Source organism: Acipenser ruthenus, chromosome 43 (genome assembly GCF_902713425.1).
Source record: "Acipenser ruthenus chromosome 43, fAciRut3.2 maternal haplotype, whole genome shotgun sequence".
Lineage (NCBI taxonomy): Eukaryota > Metazoa > Chordata > Actinopteri > Acipenseriformes > Acipenseridae > Acipenser > Acipenser ruthenus.
The window spans coordinates 3,008,986-3,032,718 of NC_081231.1; the positions used below are offsets into that span (position 1 = coordinate 3,008,986).

Below are 23,733 nucleotides of genomic sequence, written 5' to 3' on the forward strand. Positions count from 1 at the left end.
GGACCAGGATGCAGCCGTTTATCTGTAGTGCATTTGAAACGTTTTCATATTCTGAACTGGTTCTCACTCCTTTAAGAAATCCAGCACTCTTTGAACACTATTTTCAAAGCATTATTTTAACTCCATAATTAAGTCCTATTTTTTGAATGGAGAAAAATCCACCTTAAAAAAAAATATCTAAGAGACCTTTAATGATATGAATTTATTGTTTTTGCAGTTTTGTAAAACAAACAAGAAATTATCCACTTTAAAAAAAACAGGATTTAATGAAAGACTAAGAGCCGCTTCTGGCTGGAAGGGCTGTGTGTTATACAAGCTGTGTCTTTAAAAGCCAGCAGGGTCTTTAAACTGTTTGTCACCTGTAATATGTTTACCTTGTTGGTGACACAATATTGACTCTCGTTGGCAGGTACAGTCCTGGAGTTTCTGTTTCAGTGCATTCACACGGCACGCAGTGCAGAGGAGAGACCCAGACTGGGGGCTGAGCATCAGGGAAACCAGAAGGGAAGGAGCCTGCTTTGAGACACACAGCCACTGCTGTCACTGCGCATTCATACGAGAAGGGAAACCGAGCTGGACGTGTTGCACCTGTTTATACTGCCGGGGTTTGGATTATAAACAGAAAGTCATGTTGCTGCACACTGGTATCTAAGAAGGTAGGGAACACGATTTCAAAGACTAATTTCGATGCTTTTAGGTTTATCCTGTGCTAATAATGATTTAGAGTAAAATGCTATCAGATGATAAAGGGCCAGAGTTAACTAACTGGTGTGCTTATCTGTTTTATACCTTAAAACACAAGCCAACTTGCATTGATGAGAAGACTGAGACAGCCACACAGACGTAAATATATCAGCAAAAATATATCAGCAAGAACCAGGCTTACACCATCAGGGGGTTGGTTCATTGTGGTTTTTTTAAGCGTTTTTTTGTCGACTCAATTTCTTTAATGAAACCTGTTCATTGTCGGGTTTCAATTAAGAGTGTTACCAAACCAAAAATCAAATGAAACTGAATAACTGGCAGCTATACCCAGGTGAACACTAGGAATGATGGGAAACATCTCTGGCAACTTTCAACTGCACCCTTGAGTATTCTTATTGTATCTACCATGTAGAAGGTTCATCACTATTCACTGTGTTCTGTTCAGTCTTCAAAACACACAGTTCCTTACACAATTCACTCCTTAGATAGCCTTTTCCAAGAGCACAGTCTTGTAATTGTTGGTTTGGGGGATTTGTCCAAGCTTGTCTGTTTACACTAAAAGGTAAAACTGTAAGTGTTGGAACAGAAAGTCAACAAGAGGGCTGGATTGCAGAACAAGTAGAATCTCTCTGTCATTTCTTTATATCGGGATGTCAGATCCTGTTATCCTGCGATAACACAACACAGTAGAGTTTGAATATTAAAAACACATATCTGGTAAGTTCAGTTCCGCTGCTATACAGCAGCTGTATAGATGGCCACATGTGCCCTGGGGATCAGACAACACCTGTCATCTCATGAAATATTTAAATGCAGACAGTAGGTGCTTCACTAAATTATATATGTCATGTTCTGTGAATATATGTACAGGATATTTTTGTATAATACAATATACAGTAGTCAGATTTCAGTTAACAAAAGAAGTGACGTGCTGGTTTTCTGTTCAATCTTTCTTAATGGCAAACCACTTTTAACTACAGTTTATTATTAATTCATTGGACCATTGAGTGCCAAACCCTCAAGCATAAATTACTCTAAAAGTCATTCATACTGTATAACATATTTGGCAACCTCAATATACAGGCACCATTATAATAATAATTATGAAGGCAGTTATTGTCAGAGTGTTTGTCTATATATTACTGAAGTTAAGGAGGAAATATATCTAAAGTTCCGCTCATCTTGAAGAGAAACCTGCACTCACAAAAAAATTCAAATTCAACCCATAATCTGTGCTGCTTGTGTATCGGATCGAATGGATTGTTCACATGAGTTGGTTCTAAAAGCTAATTCTGTCAAGTTGGAAAAAAGCTTTTGAGAGAGTCCTGGAAACATGATGCTAGTAATACCAGGGAGAGGTAAAGGCACACCACACGCCTGTGCCTTTACCAGGGGAGACCCTCGGGGACCCCTGCGCTCCCCTGACTTTATGACTCCCCCCTGCACACCACACGCCTGTGCCTTTACCAGGGGAGACCCTTGGGGACCCCTGCGCTCCCCTGACTTTATGACTCCCCCTGCACACCACACAGCCATGCCTTTACCAGGGGAGATCCTCTGGGACCCCTGCGCTCCCCTGGCTGTATCACACCCTGCACACCACACAGCCATGCCTTTACCAGGGGAGACCCTCGGGGACCCCAGCGCTCCCCTGACTTTATGACTCCCCCTGCACACCACACAGCCATGCCTTTACCAGGGGAGACCCTCGGGGACCCCTGCGCTCCCCTGACTGTATCACACCCTGCACACCACACGCCTGTGCCTTTACAGGAGCGCATGGGATGTGCAGGGTGATTCATGCAGTCAGGGGAGCGCAGGGACATGGCTGTGCAAGTCTGCAGTCTTTGCTGGGGATCCCAGAGGGGTTGTTGCATTGGTTGTTGCATTGGCTCTGGGGCTCCCGTGGGTTAGGGAGACAAAACAGTCAGGACTGTTTCTACTGATCGCACTACAGCGACCCCTACAGGCCAGACACCCAGTGAGTTCAAGTGGACACCTGCAGGGCTGGTTTTTGACATCTTGTTAGAATACACACAACGGCACGTTGCTCCAGAATCCTCAAACAGGTCATTTAATGTCCATGTTCTAATCTAAACCATGTGAAGTACTACACTTTTAAACCGTGTGAGGTACTGCACCTTTAAATTCTGGCAGCTGTGCTTTCATCCAGCTATCTATGATCAGTTGTAAGTAGGTACTCAGATAAATACATTAACTGCAATGAAGTGTCTTAACTGCCCTCTGTTCACCTGTAAACAAGGCACACTCACTGTGTAAATAGCCACTTACACACGCTAGCATGTAGATATATATAGTGCACAGAACACTAGCAAATAAACAAACGATTGCAGCTGCTGGGTTACTCACAGCACTGTAGGCTGTTGCTTTTTTGCAGGTAGCTATGAAAGAGGTTTCCACTGAACAGACCGTACAAAGCTTTGGTTGAGAATGTCATTCATTTATGGAGAAACTGTGGAACTGTTAGTAATTTCCCATCTTATTACTATTTGTGTTGAGTTTAAATTCACTGAAACATTGTGAAAAATGTCCTTATAAAGTTTATCAATTTAAATTTGCAGTAATTTTGCAGTTTCCCAGGGCAATACTATACATTTACTGCACCATAGTTTACCATTTTTAATATGCTTTACCAGACCTCTCTAAGCTTTACAATGCTTATCTATGCTTTACAATACCTCTCTGTGCTTTACAATGCTTCCCTATGCTTTACCAGACCTCTCTGTGCTTTACAATGCTTCCCTATGCTTTACCAGACCTCTCTGTGCTTTAGAATGCTTGCCTATGCTTTACCATACCTCTCTGTGCTTTACAATGCTTCCCTATGCTTTACCATACCTCTCTGTGCTTTACAATGCTTGCCTATGCTTTACCAGACCTCTCTGTGCTTTAGAATGCTTGCCTATACTTTACCATACCTCTCTGTGCTTTACAATGCTTCCCTATGCTTTACCATACCTCTCTGTGCTTTACAATGCTTGTCTATGCTTTTCCATGATTTCACGGTGCTTTATTGCACGTTGCTGTGCTTTTACTGTGGGGAACTTTCAATGTAATCATGAGTTTGATGGAAAAGATATCTGTCAGCTTTCAAACGTAACCAATCTGTATTCTTAATACAATTTTAAACAGGAGCTCCTGACTTCAGTGTTACACATACTGGACTGCTTTCATTTCCTTTTCATGGTCATGGTTACACTCTGCTGTACTGGGAGCACAGACATGTCTGAGATCTCTATTTAAGCCACAGGGGCAGACTTTAAAAGACTTTAGATTTTTTAATTGTTTTATATTCACAATCTTTCTCTGTCATTTTTATCACAATTCCGCGAATATTGTGTTGTTTGTGTGACTGTGTTGAGCTGCTTTGACTGAGTCCAGGGGCTGCTCTTCAGTTCTAGTTGCCTGCTATAGATATATGGGTCCCAAATGTGTAGTTTTGAAAGAAGCACATGTTATAGCAAATGTCAGTTTTTAAAAAGAGATCAAGCGTAGTATTAGACCATTCATCTGCATTAGTTCAGTATGTACGAGATGTAATAGAGCGAGGCAGGTACGAGGTGCGTGTCTCTGCTGTGGAGATGGCTCTCAGTGTTAATTCAGTATGTATGAGACACAGTGTATTAGAGCGAGGCAGGTACGAGGTGCGTGTCTCTGCTGTGGAGATGGCTCTCAGTGTTAGTTCAGTATGTATGAGACACAGTGTATTAGAGCGAGGCAGGTACGAGGTGCATGTCTCTGCTGTGGAGATGGCTCTCAGTGTTAATTCAGTATGTATGAGACACAGTGTATTAGAGCGAGGCGGGTCCGAGGTGCGTATCTCTGCTGTGGAGATGGCTCTCAGTGTTAGTTCAGTATGTATGAGATACAGTGTATTAGAGCAAGGCAGGTACGAGGTACGTGTCTCTGCTGTGGAGATGGCTCTCAGTGTTAGTTCAGTATGTATGAGACACAGTGTATTAGAGTGAGGCAGGTACGAGGTGCATGTCTCTGCTATGGAGATGGCTCTCAGTGTTAATTCAGTATGTATGAGACACAGTGTATTAGAGCGAGGCAGGTACGAGGTGCATGTCTCTGCTGTGGAGATGGCTCTCAGTGTTAATTCAGTATGTATGAGACACAGTGTATTAGAGCGAGGCAGGTACGAGGTGCGTGTCTCTGCTGTGGAGATGGCTCTCAGTGTTAATTCAGTATGTATGAGACACAGTGTATTAGAGCGAGGCAGGTACGAGGTGCGTGTCTCTGCTGTGGAGATGGCTCTCAGTGTTAGTTCAGTATGTATGAGACACAGTGTATTAGAGCGAGGCAGGTACGAGGTGCATGTCTCTGCTGTGGAGATGGCTCTCAGTGTTAATTCAGTATGTATGAGACACAGTGTATTAGAGCGAGGCGGTACGAGGTGCGTGTCTCTGCTGTGGAGATGGCTCTCAGTGTTAGTTCAGTATGTATGAGACACAGTGTATTAGAGCGAGGCAGGTACGAGGTGCGTGTCTCTGCTGTGGAGATGGCTCTCAGTGTTAATTCAGTATGTATGAGACACAGTGTATTAGAGCGAGGCGGTACGAGGTGCGTGTCTCTGCTGTGGAGATGGCTCTCAGTGTTAGTTCAGTATGTATGAGACACAGTGTATTAGAGCGAGGCAGGTACGAGGTGCATGTCTCTGCTGTGGAGATGGCTCTCAGTGTTAGTTCAGTATGTATGAGATACAGTGTATTAGAGCGAGGCAGGTACGAGGTGCGTGTCTCTGCTGTGGAGATGGCTCTCAGTGTTAGTTCAGTATGTATGAGACACAGTGTATTAGAGTGAGGCAGGTACGAGGTGCATGTCTCTGCTGTGGAGATGGCTCTCAGTGTTAATTCAGTATGTATGAGACACAGTGTATTAGAGCGAGGCGGTACGAGGTGCGTGTCTCTGCTGTGGAGATGGCTCTCAGTGTTAGTTCAGTATGTATGAGACACAGTGTATTAGAGCGAGGCAGGTACGAGGTGCATGTCTCTGCTGTGGAGATGGCTCTCAGTGTTAGTTCAGTATGTATGAGATACAGTGTATTAGAGCGAGGCAGGTACGAGGTGCGTGTCTCTGCTGTGGAGATGGCTCTCAGTGTTAATTCAGTATGTATGAGACACAGTGTATTAGAACGAGGCAGGTACGAGGTGCATGTCTCTGCTGTGGAGATGGCTCTCAGTGTTAGTTCAGTATGTATGAGACACAGTGTATTAGAGCGAGGCAGGTACGAGGTGCGTGTCTCTGCTGTGGAGATGGCTCTCAGTGTTAATTCAGTATGTATGAGACACAGTGTATTAGAACGAGGCAGGTACGAGGTGCATGTCTCTGCTGTGGAGATGGCTCTCAGTGTTAGTTCAGTATGTATGAGATACAGTGTATTAGAGCGAGGCAGGTACGAGGTGCATGTCTCTGCTGTGGAGATGGCTCTCAGTGTTAGTTCAGTATGTATGAGATACAGTGTATTAGAGCGAGGCGGGTCTGAGGTGCGTGTCTCTGCTGTGGAGATGGCTCTCAGTGTTAGTTCAGTATGTATGAGATACAGTGTATTAGAGCAAGGCAGGTACGAGGTACGTGTCTCTGCTGTGGAGATGGCTCTCAGTGTTAATTCAGTATGTATGAGACACAGTGTATTAGAGCGAGGCGGGTCCAAGGTGCGTGTCTCTGCTGTGGAGATGGCTCTCAGTGTTGACCCTGCTCACTCAGTGAAGCTGCTTGCCTGGGCTTGCCCACAGGGCTCTGATTAGTGACAGGTTCACTGCCGCAGTGTGGATTCTGCTGTCAGGCTATGTGTGCTCAGCAGCTGTGTTGCATCAGCAGTTGTAACGAAATAATTCCATACATTTTCATTATATACCCCTTCACTAGATTCTTTCCTGTCAATAACCAATCAGCTGCTTCCCCTATTGATTGACATGCTTTCGACCAGTAGCATGCTTTTACCCAGAAGACGGTGCTGGGGTGAAATGACCAAAGATGTAAAGCGGTAATGGGCTTTCTGGAAGGTAAAGCAAGCAAACTGAGAAATATGTTTCTTTCAAAACTGCACATTTGAGAGCCATGTGTGATGGGTGAGATTTATGGGTTTACTGCGAGGCTAGTGCACTGTGATCAAACAGGCTTGGTGAAAGGTAGGCTTGCCTCTGAGTGTTTGTGTCTCTCATTACATGTAATTCAAGCTACCGCCTCCAGGGGGAGTTCATGTGCGGTGCTGTCTCCAGGGGCCGGAAAGGCATTTGATCACCTTGAATGGATTTGTCTTTGGACACCATTGGAACATGTTGGTTTTGGAGTATGATTTGTTAACACGTTGCACACGCTGTATAATGTAATGCTGCAGCAGCTCAGTACAGACTGGGACAAGCTGTTCCCATAGGGAGAGGTACACCCCAGAGCTGCCCTTTGTCTCCACTGTTCTTAATGGAACCGCTAATACAAGCACAGACATATCCCCGTGTTTAAATGGTGCTACACACCATCCACCCTTATATGCAGAGGACATCTTGCTATATCTGTCGGACGTTTCAGAATCGGTCCCACTGGTGCGAAAACTTGTGGAACAATTTGGGTCAGTTTCAGGGTATAAAGTGAATTGGGGTGAGTCAGAATGCGAAGACAGCGAGTTGAGATCAGTGATTCTTTTACATATTCAGGGGTTCAAATTCAGCCACCTTACATAAAACAGGCAAGGTTAAAATATGAGCAAAATGAAACAGGCGCTTCAAAGATAGACATCATTTAGATTAACTTTAAAGGGGAGGACATCAGTTTTTAAGATGCATTTCACCACTTGAACTTTATTCTTTATGTTGCCTATCCCCCTCCACTAGGATATATAAAGGAAATTCACGCAAGGCTTTATACATTTATAAGGGATGATAACGTCCTGGGATCAGGCTGCCGGGGCTACAGCACCCTAAACACTTGCTCTGGCTACAAATGTTGCATCACCCAGAATTTTAGGATTGAGACGTCATTTAAAAAAAAAAACCTATATGAACATAATTTAGATCTTTTATTTAACATCATGTAATCAAAGAAATGACAAAATAATATCGCAAAAAGTCCTCACAGTCATTCTCAATTGGGAGCAAATTGGGGTATATTTGGGTACCACTGCACTGCAAAATCTTTTGCATCTATTTAAAGACAGTTATCCATTCAGGGATACCAAGATATTTATTAAGTAAGGGGTCTGAGTGGGTAAAAGGGACAGTGTCCTTCCCCAGTCACTCTGTTCCAAGGCTGGTGACATCATCATTTGCTTCTTGCATGGCTCTATAAGGACACTCCGGTCGCTGGTATTATCCTCTAAGTTTAGACAGCTCTAGAGGAGAATTCCAGCGCTGCATTGCTGAGGGTTTTTTACCTTCTCGTGTGTTCAATATTGATTCATGCAGCACTACATCAAAGCACAGTTCTTGAAAATACCATTATAGAAAGCAGCTTTATCACAGTCTTATTACGGCAACTGGACTGCCTGCATTGTTTGACTTTCATATTATGAATAGTAGGTGGCAAAGGTGAGGTATTGGGAAGTGTGTTGCTGTTAAAACCTGCATATGGTACTCGTGGATTGCACCGTGGCACTGCCCGTGATTATAGAGACTTGCTAGGTCTGTATTGCAGGTCTGATGGCTGCCAAGTCAGAATGGCTGGACTCTGAGTAGTATTACTAGGGATATAGTGGAGAGGTTGTTTATCTGAATAACTGTTTATCCAATAGAGATAAGAACATAAGAAAGTTTACAAACGAGAGGAGGCCATTCGGCCCATCTTGCTCGTTTGGTTGTTAGTAGCTTATTGATCCCAGAATCCCATCAAGCAGCTTCTTGAAGGATCCCAGGGTGTCAGCTTCAACAACATTACTGGGGAGTTGGTTCCAGACCACTGGGGAGTTGGTTCCAGACCAACTCCCCAGTGGAACTATGAATCAACAGTATAGCAGAAGCTATTGTCTGCCAGGATATCCACATTCTGGTGATATATGGGGGCATTGGTCCATACAGTTGTCCAACTGCATGTCACATTTTTCATATATCTGTAAACCGCTTATATCAATAGTTGTGAAACTTTCACATAACTGAAGTATCAGATTGTGATTTCGGGGTGTCTCTCGGTCTGTACAGTGCTGTATGCCACATTCATGTCTCAGTCTCAGTCTGTACAGTGCTGTATGCCACATTCATGTCTCAGTCTGTACAGTGCTGTATGCCACATTCATGTCTCAGTCTCAGTCTGTACAGTGCTGTATGGCACATTCATGTCTCAGTCTCAGTCTGTACAGTGCTGTATGCCACATTCATGTCTCAGTCTGTACAGTGCTGTATGCCACATTCATGTCTCAGTCTCAGTCTGTACAGTGCTGTATGCCACATTCATGTCTCAGTCTCAGTCTGTACAGTGCTGTATGGCACATTCATGTCTCAGTCTCAGTCTGTACAGTGCTGTATGCCACATTCATTTGATTGTTTTTATTATTATTATTATTATTATTATTATTATTATTAAGTTTTCAAAGCAGATTCGTTCTTTTGCTTGTTCATTTTCTAATGTTTTGCCTATCCTTGTTTACTTTCGCTTGATACCTTGGGGGTGTACAATACAGTGGCATTTTGTTATAAAATAAAACTGTTATGTAATAGCCACTGACACAGCCTTTTAACGATGCTGCTGGAATTTTGCAATTTAGTTATGTTAATGCTATAAGGTTGTATGTTAGTGGCTTCTCTGTGACTGCATCTGAAGTATTTCGTGATGTTACATAATAAACGCTGGGTCTCAATAGTCGGCGGGTCTTCTGGCAAATATTGTAAAGAAACGCCCCGGTCGCTACAACAAATGCCAAACCTCAATGAGACGTCTACACTAAGCAAATGTATGCTTACAGCGCAGAGGAAAATCTCTCACCGCCATATTTGCAGTATTCCTTATTTTAAATTGAGGTCTTCTTGTCTAAATGATACACCAAAAGGTTATTGGCTACTGTGCCAATTACGTTGTGAATAAGAAGCGATTACAAGCGAATGCGTTGTCATGACAAGCCACTGACTAAACACCAACGTAGGAAATACGTAGATCGTGTCATTTTTTTTAGAATATGTACCGATTAAAATTGGTACACGTAGTCATTTCTGTGCTCTGATTCGTCCAGATGAGTACGTGTAGCGAATATTTGAAACAATGCGTTTTTGACCCAGATGGCCTTCCATAGTGTATCACGGTACTACACGTATTAATTTATTTGAAACGTGTACTAAACAGCACACGTGTTTGACCCAGATGCCCTACCGCATCCATACACACATGCAGTGTGCTTAGAAACGTGTTTGTTTTGTATGAATCAACAGCACAGGATCACATGTTAAAAACACAAATAGAGAAAATAAGACAGACTGCAAACTTCCCATGAAGAATCCAGGCTCTGATTAATTGAGGATTAGCAGAACCCTTCGTGCACTGACAATGCGGGATCCGTGTGTGCGTGCTGAACTGCTCCGCGAACACGTCATCAAACCACAAGATCCTGGCAGACCCCGTGCCACGCCCACCATCTCTATGGAAACAGGTAAACAATCCGGAACTCGGGACAAGAATAAACAAACCCTGGGTTGCCAGCTCCAATGTGAGCAAACATTACTGTGGGATCGCAAAAGATGCCGGCGTGTATACTGAGAATGCTAGATGAGACGTCATGTAGTCACCTAGACAGAGATGAAGTGACAGCACTAACCCCGTCATGTGTTATTTATGTTCTTTAATACACAGTGAAACTTCACTATTGAGGGCAGTCAAGGGACCAACACACTGTCGTTAGCAGGGGAGCCCAGGTACATGGTGGACATATTTGTGAAAGATTTGCATTTTTATTTGTTTACTTTATATATTTATATAATTGTATATGTTATTCATTTCAGAGACAGTACAATTCAATTCAGTTCAATTCAAACCTTTATTTAACCAGGTAAAGACATTGAGAACAAGTTCTCATTTAAAATGCCGACCTGGCCAAGAGGCAATATAAATACAACAAACAACAATACATAGGCAGGTAGAGACATTACAGCAATACGAAATCAATTAAAAAACAAATAAATAAATAAAAACCTAATAAAATCAGTGTCTGCTCTGACAAGCACATGAAACAGGGAACAAAGCTTCAAGTCTAGAAAAGAAAGCACCCTCCGAGATAAAACCAGGGAGTTTAAGCCTTGATTGTAACTCATTCCAATCGTGAGCATATTGGAATGAATTACGCCCAACAGCAGTAAAAACACGAGGGACAATTAAACTCATCAAATTGCTCAATCGAAGGTTGTAATAGGAGACCGATATAGTCAACAATTCTCTTAAATAGAGGGGTGATTTCCCGATGAGGGTTTTTATAAAGGAGTCTGTAACAATGACATAGCCAACCAAAGTGTAGAGATCACAGTGATGAGAGCGGTAGGGAGCACCAGTGACAAATCTTATTGCAGAGTGATATAAAGCATCAAGCTTCCTAAGGGCAACATTAGAAGCAGCTCTATAAATGACATCTCCATAATCTAAAATGGGTAGTACAGACATCTGTACCAATAAATACATAGCTGGCCGTGTGAAGCGTGATTTATTTCGGTAAAGAAAGCCGAGTCTAGCTCAAACTTTCGATCGCAGTTTAACGATATGTGGTTTAAAAGTAAGTGCACTGTCTAGCCAAATACCCAGATATTTATAAACTTCCACTTGCTCAAGGTCAACCTTACAAAAGTTACACATTTTGCAACAATAAATATTCATAAATTCAATAAATATATATATATGCACATATGTATATTAAATCAAATGCATTAAAATAATAAATAATGGTAAATATATGGTAAAGCACAGGTGAGCATTGTAAAGCACAGAGAGGTCTGGTAAAGCATAGGGAAGCATTGTAAAGCACAGAGAGGTCTGGTAAAGCATAGGGAAGCATTGTAAAGCATAGAGAGGTCTGGTAAAGCATAGGGAAGCATTGTAAAGCACAGAGAGGTCTGGTAAAGCATAGGCAAGCATTGTAAAGCACAGAGAGGTATGGTAAAGCATAGGGAAGCATTGTAAAGCACAGAGAGGTATGGTAAAGCATAGGGAAGCATTGTAAAGCACAGAGAGGTCTGGTAAAGCATAGGGAAGCATTGTAAAGCATAGAGAGGTCTGGTAAAGCATAGGGAAGCATTGTAAAGCACAGAGAGGTCTGGTAAAGCATAGGCAAGCATTGTAAAGCACAGAGAGGTATGGTAAAGCATAGGGAAGCATTGTAAAGCACAGAGAGGTATGGTAAAGCATAGGGAAGCATTGTAAAGCACAGAGAGGTCTGGTAAAGCATAGGGAAGCATTGTAAAGCACAGAGAGGTCTGGTAAAGCATAGGGAAGCATTGTAAAGCACAGAGAGGTCTGGTAAAGCATAGGGAAGCATTGTAAAGCACAGAGAGGTCTGGTAAAGCATAGGGAAGCATTGTAAAGCACAGAGAGAAATGGTAAAGCATAGGGAAGCATTGTAAAGCACAGAGAGGTCTGGTAAAGCATAGGGAAGCATTGTAAAGCACAGAGAGGTCTGGTAAAGCATAGGGAAGCATTGTAAAGCATAGAGAGGTCTGGTAAAGCATAGGGAAGCATTGTAAAGCACAGAGAGGTCTGGTAAAGCATAGGCAAGCATTGTAAAGCACAGAGAGGTATGGTAAAGCATAGGGAAGCATTGTAAAGCACAGAGAGGTATGGTAAAGCATAGGGAAGCATTGTAAAGCACAGAGAGGTCTGGTAAAGCATAGGGAAGCATTGTAAAGCACAGAGAGGTCTGGTAAAGCATAGGGAAGCATTGTAAAGCACAGAGAGGTCTGGTAAAGCATAGGGAAGCATTGTAAAGCACAGAGAGGTCTGGTAAAGCATAGGGAAGCATTGTAAAGCACAGAGAGGTCTGGTAAAGCATAGGCAAGCATTGTAAAGCACAGAGAGGTCTGGTAAAGCATAGGCAAGCATTGTAAAGCACAGAGAGGTATGGTAAAGCACAGGGAAGCATTGTAATAAAGCATATACATCCTAAACAACTGTAAACTATGACAAAACAAGTCTAGTATTAGCATAGTGAAAGCATGGGAAAACTGGTCTTTATACAGAGGTGACTCTAAAGGCAGATTTGACAGTATACTGTTTAGCTGGACTCTTTCTTTTTTAACTGATCCTTTACCTTCTTTTGATTTCTGCAGGCATTGTGAGTGCTTCTTACTACAACTACTCAACTACTTGAATGCTGTGTTTTATTATGTGTTGATAAGCCTGCGTTAATGTGCTTTGATGATGGTGATGATAATAATAATAATAATAATAATAATAATAATAATAATAATAATAATAATAATAATAATATCTTACAGTTGAATACAGTGTGTGCTTTTATAGTCCTAGGTCATATTCTAGTTTTCAAGTCATGCTGACAAACGTTTCCTTGCTATGTGTTTCTTGATAAGAGCATTGAGGTGAGTCACTGACTTCATGTGCACAAGCTGATTAGTAGTTGTATAAATATTTGGAGGGCTTGGGGTTTCCCAGCTTAAAAATAAACAGACTTTACAGGTTATGGAGGAAATGTGAACAAAACATTATGAGTGTGTTAAGTAAGTGAGCCGTTCAGAGCAGCTCAGGGAAAGAACCAACTTACAGCTCCCTCAGTGAAAGAACCCGATTCACAGCGGCTCAGTTCTGCTCCCTCAGTGAAAGAACCCATTTCACAGCAGCTCAGTTCCGCTCCCTCAGTGAAAGAACCCGTTTCACAGCATTTCAGTTCTGCTCCCTCTGAGCAGCTCAGTGAAAGAACCCGTTTCACAGCGGCTCAGTTCTGCTCCCTCTGAGCAGCTCAGTGATAGAACCCGTTTCACAGCGGCTCAGTTCTGCTCCCTCAGTGAAAGAACCCGTTTCACAGCGGCTCAGTTCTGCTCCCTCAGTGAAAGAACCCGTTTCACAGCAGCTCAGTTCCGCTCCCTCAGTGAAAGAACCCGTTTCACAGCATTTCAGTTCTGCTCCCTCTGAGCAGCTCAGTGAAAGAACCCGTTTCACAGCGGCTCAGTTCTGCTCCCTCTGAGCAGCTCAGTGAAAGAACCCGTTTCACAGCGGCTCAGTTCTGCTCCCTCAGTGAAAGAACCCGTTTCACAGAGGCTCAGTTCTGCTCCCTCAGTGAAAGAACCCGTTTCACAGCGGCTCAGTTCTGCTCCCTCAGTGAAAGAACCCGTTTCACAGAGGCTCAGTTCTGCTCCCTCAGTGAAAGAACCCGTTTCACAGCAGCTCAGTTCTGCTCCCTCAGTGAAAGAACCCGTTTCACAGTGGCTCAGTTCTGCTCCCTCAGTGAAAGAACCCGTTTCACAGCGGCTCAGTTCTGCTCCCTCAGTGAAAGAACCCGTTTCACAGCGGCTCAGTTCTGCTCCCTCAGTGATAGAACCCGTTTCACAGAGGCTCAGTCCCGCTCCCTCTGAGCAGCTCAGAGCTGCAGAGCGGATTTCATTAGTTACGTAACACACCCTGTGTAGTGTTCTCAGCAGAATTAGTGGTGTGCCGAATCACCAGTGCTTCTGCATTTAGGACACTTGTCTGACAGCCCTGGTTAGTGTGGTGAATGCTTTGCACAGTCGTATACTGAGTTAGTTTCAATGGAGAGATTAGTAATTGTTTTTCCAAACTTCCTTCCACTCATGCTCAGCTATATCTTCAATACAGAGGTTTCATCCTGGATTGAACATTTTGTTATTAGCTATTAGAATGCTGTAGATTTTAAAGAGGATTCTATCTGGTTTAACATGCAGAAACATGATCTCTTCTATTGGCTGTGTGCTTTCCATAATAGTGTATGTTTTAATCTTTTTGACAATGTCTTATTTTCAAAGTGTTTCCTTCATTCTTTATTTAACTTCTGTTTTTAGAAAGGAGAACAAATCCTGTTACAAGATGAGAACAAACCCCCCTGCGGGTGAGGAAGTGAACTCAGGCTCATTGCTCTATTGTTTGTATCTAGTACTGTATTATTTTTGATAAAGACTGGGGAAGGCTGGAGCTTTGAGGACCTATCCTGGGAGTCCCTCTTCATTCTGGGCTGAGAATCCTTCCAATGAAGATCTCTGGTATTGTTATTCAAACAGACGCCGATTTCTGAGGATTCAAGTGCATTAGGCAAACAATCAGGGTAGGGCTAATGATTTAATCAATTCAGGAAACATTTTACAATCTCCGAGATCTCGGTTGGGTGGTTAAAGTCCAGCACTCATTCACAATCTTTTCAAACTTTCACAGAAAGACTCTTCAGGTTTGACTGAAAAAAATGCATGAGGCTCAATAATTACAACTGAAGGTGAGCAGGGCCAGCATCCCAATGCATTCCTATGGAAGATTTTGACTTTCAAACATCAATAACCTCTTTTCTGAAACGATGTAGACTAATGAGAATAATACAATAAAAAAAGGCAAACACAAAACAATGCATTTCAATGGGGTCTTTCATGGCAGAATTCAAAGGGGCTAACTTTTTCTCATTATAAAAAGAATAATGTGTATTATATTGACTATAAAGCATTCATACTTTTTTTAATTAACCTAAAATATAGAAAACAGTTAGCCTTATACAAAAATCCTATTCTATAAGCAAACGTATGATAGACAAACCTAAAGAAAACAAAAGAAAGCAATTTTTACATTTGAAATTTACAAGCTAATATCGTAATCAGAAAAAGTCTTTCATTTTTAACTGCATGGCTCGGCTGTCAATACAAACTGTATTACCTCGTTGGCAACAAACCCGCTGGCACGGGCGCAATGATCCGGGAGCGTGAGCCCTGCCTGCCCTGTTCCGTCTTCTTCGGGAATGTGCCGCGTGTGTCAGTCATGCAGGTAGAGGCAACCTGTTTGACAAACTCTACTGATTAGGTGATGTCGGCTCTTTGTGTTCTCATTACAAGGTAAGCTAGTCTGTTTTCTGTTTTGTTGATATTGTAGGGTAGTCAAATGTGACGAACCTTTTCATTATTTTTTTTATTTTTTATTTTTTTTTAAAAAACGCATTCCTGTGTGAAAAGCATTTTTAGGTACGACACTGATAACTGTGTTTGTGAGATTGTAGTGTTCACAGGTGTGTTTAGGCAATCGTTTGAGGTGTGCAATTTTGTAAATACGCTACTGGTTGTAGAAATATATAAATCAAGTTTAACACGGTGCAGGTAATTTAAGGGAGGCTTAATTACATGGCCAGTGTTACATTGAATCTTAATGTTAAGCGCTTTTTATGCAGCTTGCTTTTAATACAATAACAAACCCCCTCCCGTTCCAACGAACTTGAACTCTCGATGACGTCAGAGCAGAACCCTAAAACATGCGCACTAGCACCGTCGCGCACTAACAAAGCGCGACTGTGTGAGAGATTTATCTTTGCAAATTCTTTTTTTTTTTTTTTTTTTTTTTTTTTTTTGATATTCCTGTAATAGTTCGATCTGATTAGAACGGCAGTAGTTCCAGTGAAAGGATAGGAGGGAGGAGCAAAAGGCGAATACAGTAGAAACTGCTGTTCTAATATACATGAGACCAATCTACTGATGAAACCCAAACCTATGCAGTGAATGCGTTAGCTGTTTCCATTTCATTCTGTGTTCTGCTTTGCACTGTGCGCAGTGTAAATGTTGCGAAATGTCTCAAATTGTGTATGTTTTGTAATGAACCCTGGTGTTTGATTAGGGTCAGTGGTGTCAGGGACTGCTTTCTCGATTCTTGCTGCAGGAATGTTTTGCTTCTGTATTAAGAAGTGCAATAGGGTGATAACTTGAGCATTTGTTTGGGTCTTTAGCATGTTTAAGAATAATTATAGATCTCAGCCTCAGACAGTACCTATACTAACTCAAAACAGGCATCAGGATGTTCTTAAAGTGACAGTAGCTAAAAAAAAATCATACCTGTTCTGCACTTCCATTGGCTACATAGGTCTCAGATGTGCAGTTTTGAAAGAAACACATGTTACAGTATTTCCATTTAAAACATGAATCTGGTACAACTTTAGGTTAAGGGAGGCTCTCAGTTTCTATGCCTTATTCTCGGGTTACCTATTTGCACTTCCTGGGTGCAACAGGGGAAGCAGCTGATTGGTTATTGACAGGAAAGAAGCTATTGGAAGGGGTGGGGGCAATTTCACCTTCCAGGTGATCAAGGAAGTGCAACACTCACTGAAATTACGGCTTTGAAATAAAACTACAAGTTTGCTAGAGCGCGTGTTTCTTTCAAATCTTCAGATTTGAGACCTATATAACAATTGGAAGTACACAGCCTGTAAGAATTCTGGGATTAGTTTGTAAGAAAAAAAAATGTGATAGCAGCCGTATGTTTTGTTTTAATTTTGAAACATGATATCTAGTTCCTCCTTGGTCTCCCCGATGCTTGACCCTGAAGACACTGAAATGCAGAGGCACGGAAGGGACTTGTAGAAATGTTTGTGTCAATGTGCCTTAACGTTCGCTGTGGTGCACTTCCATTGGTCACTTCAAAACTCCATTAGCTCTGTTTGCAGTTCGAGAACTTCAGGTCATTCTTGCGCCTCATTGGCCCGCTGTAAAATAGTCCCCCCTCCTTTCTTGTCACTAACCAATCAGCTGCTCTGCTATTGACTGACATGCTTTCAAGCCCCAAAGACACTGCTGAGGTGAAACCAAAACACATGTTGCCTTTAGCATTTGAAAACTGCACCTTTGAGAAGTATGTGGAAGTGCAGGACAGGTACGATTTCTGGAACGACTTTGTAGAGGGACGATAAATTTCCTCCAGCTTTAATGATGTATAACCAGTGATCCCTGGAGTACACAGCGTACTGGAGGCAATGACTAGAATCGAAATGAATGAGCAAGCTGTCCTGCAGCCATGGTTACAGCAGAACGTGAGCGCTGAGCTCACTGTCGCGGAGATAAACCTTATCAGACAATAAACACAGGCTTGATTAAGTTAAAGCCCTTATACAATACAGTACACATTATATGAGGGTAATTCAGTTATTAACCCTGTCTGGTCATTGATGTAACATAGAGCAAATAAACAAGAGAAATGAAGTTGTTTTTTATGTGGTGGGGTTCCACTCCTGACCAGTTTTAATATTAACAACATCACACAACCTGATGTATTGCACTTTACTGTGTGCGTTTTGATTATCATGGTATACTCAAGGCCTGTTTTTATTTTATACAAAAAAAAAAAAATCCTGGAACGTATCTGTTTATTACAAAATAAAATGTAAAAGGTCTGTGAAAATGATTCATTTCGGAGCTTCCCAGGTAAATGTCAGAGTTAATTAATATGGAGACGGTCTGAAAAGCAGCTCACCTGCTTCTGTTCTTTGTTATTATTATTAGTTTATTTAGCAGACGGCTTTATCCAAGGCGACTTACAGAGACTAGGGTGTGTGAACTATGCATCAGCTGCAGAGTCACTTACAATTACGTCTCACCCGAAAGACGGAGCACAAGGAGGTTAAGTGACTTGCTCAGGGTCACACAATGAGTCAGTGGCTGAGGTGGGATTTGAACCGGGGACCTCCTGGTTACAAGCCCCTTTCTTTAACCACTGGACCACACAGCCTCCTTTGTGAATGCAATCCGTGTGCAGCTGGGGCATTGTCAGCATTGGAAGGCCCAGAGGTATGGTAAAGCATGGTAAATGCATAGTATAACTGGGAAGACCACAACACGACTGTGCAGTAAGCTTTTATAAGGTTTGGGTGCTTAGAAAGATAAACTAAGTGAACAATGTAGTAAATATTCACAAACCATAGAATAAATGTGAAAGTGAGTCTGAACTGAGCTACTGCTGGCATCTGTCTGATTTGCTTTGTACATTGTGCTTACAATGAAAATGCATCACTTGGGAATCAGCCCTGCAATCACCCATTAGGGAGGCAATAGAATGAGTCAGAGGCACAGAAAAGTTGAATTAAACCTCAATTCAGATAAATGACTTCAAGATATTCAAGACCACAATGACCCTTACTTACTTACAGCCTTAAAGTAAAACCTTGATAACTGAACTTTGATTATCCAAACCCCTCTGTTATCTGAACCCCCCATGGTATCCTGTCTTGTTGTGTGCTGTGCTCTTCTGCCCTGCTGTCCTAGAGATTTCACCAGCCAGCCCTCGATCTCTGCTATTTACACAATGCTTCAGTGCTGTATGTTATATATTTAAAGGAAGGGGTTGTATATTATATTTTTAGAAGGTTTCATGATTGAGAAAGTAAACAATTTAACATTAGAATTTCCAAACGATTAAATCCTGAAATTCCTAAAACGTATCCTTTGTCTTTCCTTCTTCCCAGATTGTAACCATGAGCAGAGTTGACTGATAGCTGAAGATGAGTCCTGGAGCCTGAACCTCTCCCTCTCTTCCAACATGTATCCCATCACCTTCACAGCAGCCAGGAACACCTCCATGAGAGTCTCCCTGGTGGCCAACAGCAGTGCGGCTGCTAACCAGAGCCAGGACCCACTGGGAGGCCACACGGTGTGGCAGGTCACCCTGATCGTGCTCTTCACCGGAGCGCTTTCCCTCGTCACCATCATCGGGAACCTGCTGGTCATGGTGGCCTTCAAAGTCAACAGCCACTTGAAGACGGTCAATAACTACTTCCTGCTGAGCCTGGCCTGTGCTGACCTTATCCTGGGAGCCGTCTCCATGAACCTGTACACCACCTACATCATCATGGGCCGCTGGGCTCTCGGTACCTTCTCCTGCGATATCTGGCTGGCCATCGACTATGTGGCCAGCAACGCGTCGGTCATGAACCTCCTGATCATCAGCTTCGACCGCTTCTTCTCTGTCACGCGACCGCTTACCTACCGGGCCAAGAGGACGCCGAAACGGGCTGCCATCATGATCACAATGGCCTGGGCCATTTCCTTTGTCCTCTGGGCTCCGGCCATACTCTTCTGGCAGTACATCGTGGGTGAAAGGACAGTGCCCTCGGAGCAGTGCTTCATCCAGTTTCTCTCGCAGCCCATCATCACCTTCGGGACGGCCATCGCGGCTTTCTATCTGCCTGTGACCATTATGATCATCCTGTACTGGAGGATATACCGGGAGACGGAGAACAGGGCCAAGGAACTGGCCGGGCTGATGGGTTCTGAAAGCAGAGAGGCTTCATCGCAGACTCAGCCAGCTTCTGGAAACAGCACCAAGAGCGATAGCAGCTGTGGACCCACCAACGGGCTTCAGATACCCAGCTCGGGATCCAAGAGTCTTTGCTGCCTCTATCCAAAGAGATGCTCCAGCAGGAAGGCCTATCTGGAACCCAGCAGCGATGAGAGCTGGGTGAACATTGATGAAGAAGGATCCCCCGGGAACTCAACTTCAGAGGAGGACGAGACACCCCTGGAGATGAAGACTCACTGCTCCGTGGTCATTTGCCTGCCTCAGATCCGAGCGGGGAGGGCTAGAGAGGGGGAGGAACTCCCCAGACCTAGGAAGGAGGTCCCTGGTTGCCTGGAAGATCGTAGTCTCTCCAGGGTGATGAGCAAAGCCAGGAACGCTCCCCAGGAGTCGAAGAGATCTTCCAGGCTGACCATGGGCAGTCTCAGCTCCTTCGCCACCAGGGACAGCCTGCTCAAGATGCAACCCAAAGCAAAGAAGCGAAAGAGACTGTCGCTGATCAAGGAGAAGAAAGCAGCCAAGACCCTGAGCGCCATCCTCCTGGCGTTCATCATCACATGGACTCCCTACAACATTATGGTGCTCGTCTCCACCTTCTGCACGGACTGCATCCCCGAGACTCTCTGGCAGCTGGGATACTGGCTCTGCTACGTCAACAGCACGGTCAACCCTGTGTGCTACGCGCTCTGCAATAAGTCCTTCCGGGTCACTTTCATGATGCTGCTTCAGTGTCGTTGGGACAAGAGGAAGTGGGGTCGGCCTCACCGTCACGTACCCAAGTCCTTTCACCAGAACAAGTCTAGTAGTGCTGTTTAGACTGTTTATACACTCCACTTTACACAGGGACGCTGGAGCTCTGAAATGGAACGATGGGCCCATACTGAAGGGCCAAGTGCTGTACGGATTTTGGAATCTTTCCTTCAGGAAAAGTGCACAGCAACAACACTGATAAAAAGTGTAACACAGCCTCTGCTCTGGTGTTTTGGGTCGTGCTTGATCTTGGACTGCATTCATATGTGATGCTTCTCTTTCACTGGATACAGGACCTGTATATGGTGAATTCACAAAAGTGAAGTATCCTTATTGCATTGAAGGTTGGTCCATGTATCCAAATTATATTTCTTGGTTACTTTTGATACGGGGTGATTATAAAGTTAGTAGACTGATTTGTTATAGCGTTGCTAAATGTTTTGATCATATGAATATAGAGCACTGTCTTAGGCCATTCTGGATTTCTCCCATTCCCAGTTTGCCAGAAAGGAGAAGAGACTAACAGTAGCATTTTATTGTTACAGTCTTTTATTATCAGTTCAAAAAGAGCAAGACTGGTAAGTGTGTTGATTGTATCACCAATAACCTGGAAAAATAAGCAATACAACACATTTCAATACTGTATTGCAACTTGCATATAATATTTCTAATTGTATTTGTTTGTGACAAGTCTCTTTTCACTTTGCTAAACTTTTCCATCAGTTGTCCTGCAACTACACTATACCCTTCCGATCACTGCATACCATGTTTAGTTTCCTATATATGCAATACGTTTAATGCGTAGACACTGGTGTTAATTATGGGGTTGCTTGTCGTGAAACAGAATGACTATGGTGGGACATTTATTGCCCCCATTATCCATTCAGACCCCTTCTTACTAATATCATGGTACCCCAGAATAGCAAATCGTCTCCTCTTTAATGCAAAGACTGTTTGTGATCATCTCACAAGTGCAGCTGCACCCCCAACATGTTATCCAGCATACTAAGCTTTCATACCACATACAGTTCACATACGTTTTAAAAATCTCTAAAGACCCACCCCCAACCTTAGATACGATTCCTTTCAAAGCTATTTCTGCAATTTAAAAGATTCAGCTCCACAGCTATAAATGAGATTCCTTATTTTACATAAAATACATTGCCAAAATGTAAATACCTCTGGAAGCAAAATGTGCCTTGCAAGAGATTCACACATGTGAAATATTCAAAGCCATGGTGTAACATCAGAACATTCAAGCAGTCTTCTAAGAAAAGTCCAGCTGAGCTTCTTATAACAGTCGCTCAGGGCCTATTCCCAGATAAACCACCTTTTTGGAGCCTTTTACAGCACCGGTGCAATCCAGGGTGATTCCCCAGTGCTGTAAAAAGCGTTAAAAATGTGAGCTTATTGTGGTATAGGCTGATCAAAACAACGCCTCAGTCTATTTCTCAAACTTGTCACTGATGGTGCTTTTAAATGAACACCTGGGTTATTCATTTGATGTCTGGTGTCGGCACAGGGTTGATGCTGATAGGTCTCTTCCCATTCTCAAACACCCATCTCTACAACGGGACTGAAGCACTGCTGCTGTGCCAGTGTAGAACAGCATTGCACTTTGAAAGGGTTTGGATTCAGCACCTCAGGTAGTTTGAAGTGCCTTGTGATTAGGCATTGTGCCTGGGAAGTACAGACTGCCCTTGTGTTCTAGTGTCAAAATAAAGTGCATTCTTCCATGTAACATGAGTTTGTATTGTTTCTACTGTCCTTTTAATATCTGTGTAATCAACATAAATCCTATATGAGAAATCAGTTGTTACGGTGATTTCCAGTCCATCTTTTTGTCCTGTGTGTCGATGTCAGCCATGCATGAAACACGCCACTCTTTAAACAAAGCAGCTCTCTTTAGTAGGAGGTCCTGAGGACAGGCTTTGTTTTTGTGATTCAAATACAGACTCAGGACAGGAGGAAGGAGACACTTAAGAACATAAGAAAGTTTACAAACGAGAGGCGGCCATTCGGCCCATCTTGCTCGTTTGGTTGTTAGTAGCTTATTGATCCCAGAATCTCATCAAGCAGCTCTTCAAGAATCCCAGGGTGTCAGCTTCAACAACATTACTGGGGAATTGGTTCCAGACTCCAACAATTCTGTGTAAAAAAAGTGCCTCGTATTTTCTGTTCTGAATGCCCCTTTATCTAATCTCCATTTGTGACCCCTGGTCCTTGTTTCTTTTTTCAGGTCAAAAAAGTCCCCTGGGTCAACATTGTCTATACCTTTTAGAATTTTGAATGCTTGAATCAGATCGCTGCATAGTCTTTTTTGTTCAAGACTGAATAGATTCAATTTTTTTAGCCTGTCTGCATACGACGTGCCTTTTAAACCTGGAATTCTGGTCATTAAAGTAGATTAGGAATAGCAGAGGGCCTAATACTGATCCCTGTGGTACTCCACTGGTTACCTCGCTCCATTTTGAGGTTTCTCCTCTAATCAATACGTTATGTTTTCTACATGTTAACCACTCCCTAATCCATGTGCATGCATTTCTTTGAATCCCTACTGCGTTCCTTTTCAGAATTAATATATTATGCGGGACTTTGTCAGAAGCTTTCTGGAGATCTAACTAAACCATGTCGCATGCTTTGCAGTTATCCATTGTTGGTTGCATCCTCAAAAAAAATCAAGCAGGTGATCTCCCTTTCCTAAAACCATGCAGACTGTCTGCCAGGATACTAGGTAATTTTCCATTTTGGATCTTATTATAGTTTCCATAAGTTTACATATAATAGAAGTCAGGCTTATTGGTCTGTAGTTACCTGGTTCGGTTTTGTCTCCCTTTTTGTGGATCGGTATTACGTCTGCAATTCTCCAGTCTTTCGGTACAACCCGTGTCAAGAGACTGTTGCATGATCTTGTTTAGCGGTGTCTTACTGAGTTGTTGCCCTTGTTTTTTTGTTGTTTTCTCCCCCCTTCCTTTCTAGTTTAAATGCTTCTGAACCTCCTCGAGGATCCTTTCTCCCAGTAGATTGGTTCCCTTTTAATTTAAGTGCAGTCCGTCCCGCCTATATAGATAGTCCTTGTTGTAG

The 23,733-nt window shown here is 42.9% G+C and overlaps 1 protein-coding gene across 4 annotated transcripts; it reads left to right on the top strand.

The window, feature by feature from the left end:
* The first annotated feature begins 452 nt into the window (after nt 1–452).
* On the top strand, nt 453–22,390 carry LOC117398531 (muscarinic acetylcholine receptor M1-like). 4 transcript variants are annotated; one of them, XM_059012000.1, is made up of 2 exons: nt 453–656; nt 19,070–22,390. In XM_059012000.1, the coding sequence occupies exon 2, from the start codon at nt 19,144–19,146 to the stop codon at nt 20,713–20,715; it is 1,572 nt and encodes a 523-aa protein (XP_058867983.1). In that variant the 5' UTR covers nt 453–656; nt 19,070–19,143; the 3' UTR covers nt 20,716–22,390. The 4 variants fall into 4 exon arrangements, with proteins under 4 accessions (XP_058867983.1, XP_058867984.1, XP_033853381.3 ...); XM_059012001.1 differs by lacking the exon at nt 453–656 and adding an exon at nt 14,804–14,917; XM_033997490.3 differs by lacking the exon at nt 453–656 and adding an exon at nt 14,930–15,686.
* The last annotated feature ends 1,343 nt before the right edge of the window (nt 22,391–23,733 follow it).

Excerpts from the sequence above, each read along its gene's own strand:
- LOC117398531 (XM_059012000.1), top strand. The coding sequence starts at position 19,144 with ATGTATCCCATCACCTTCACAGCAGCCAGGAACACCTCCATGAGAGTC.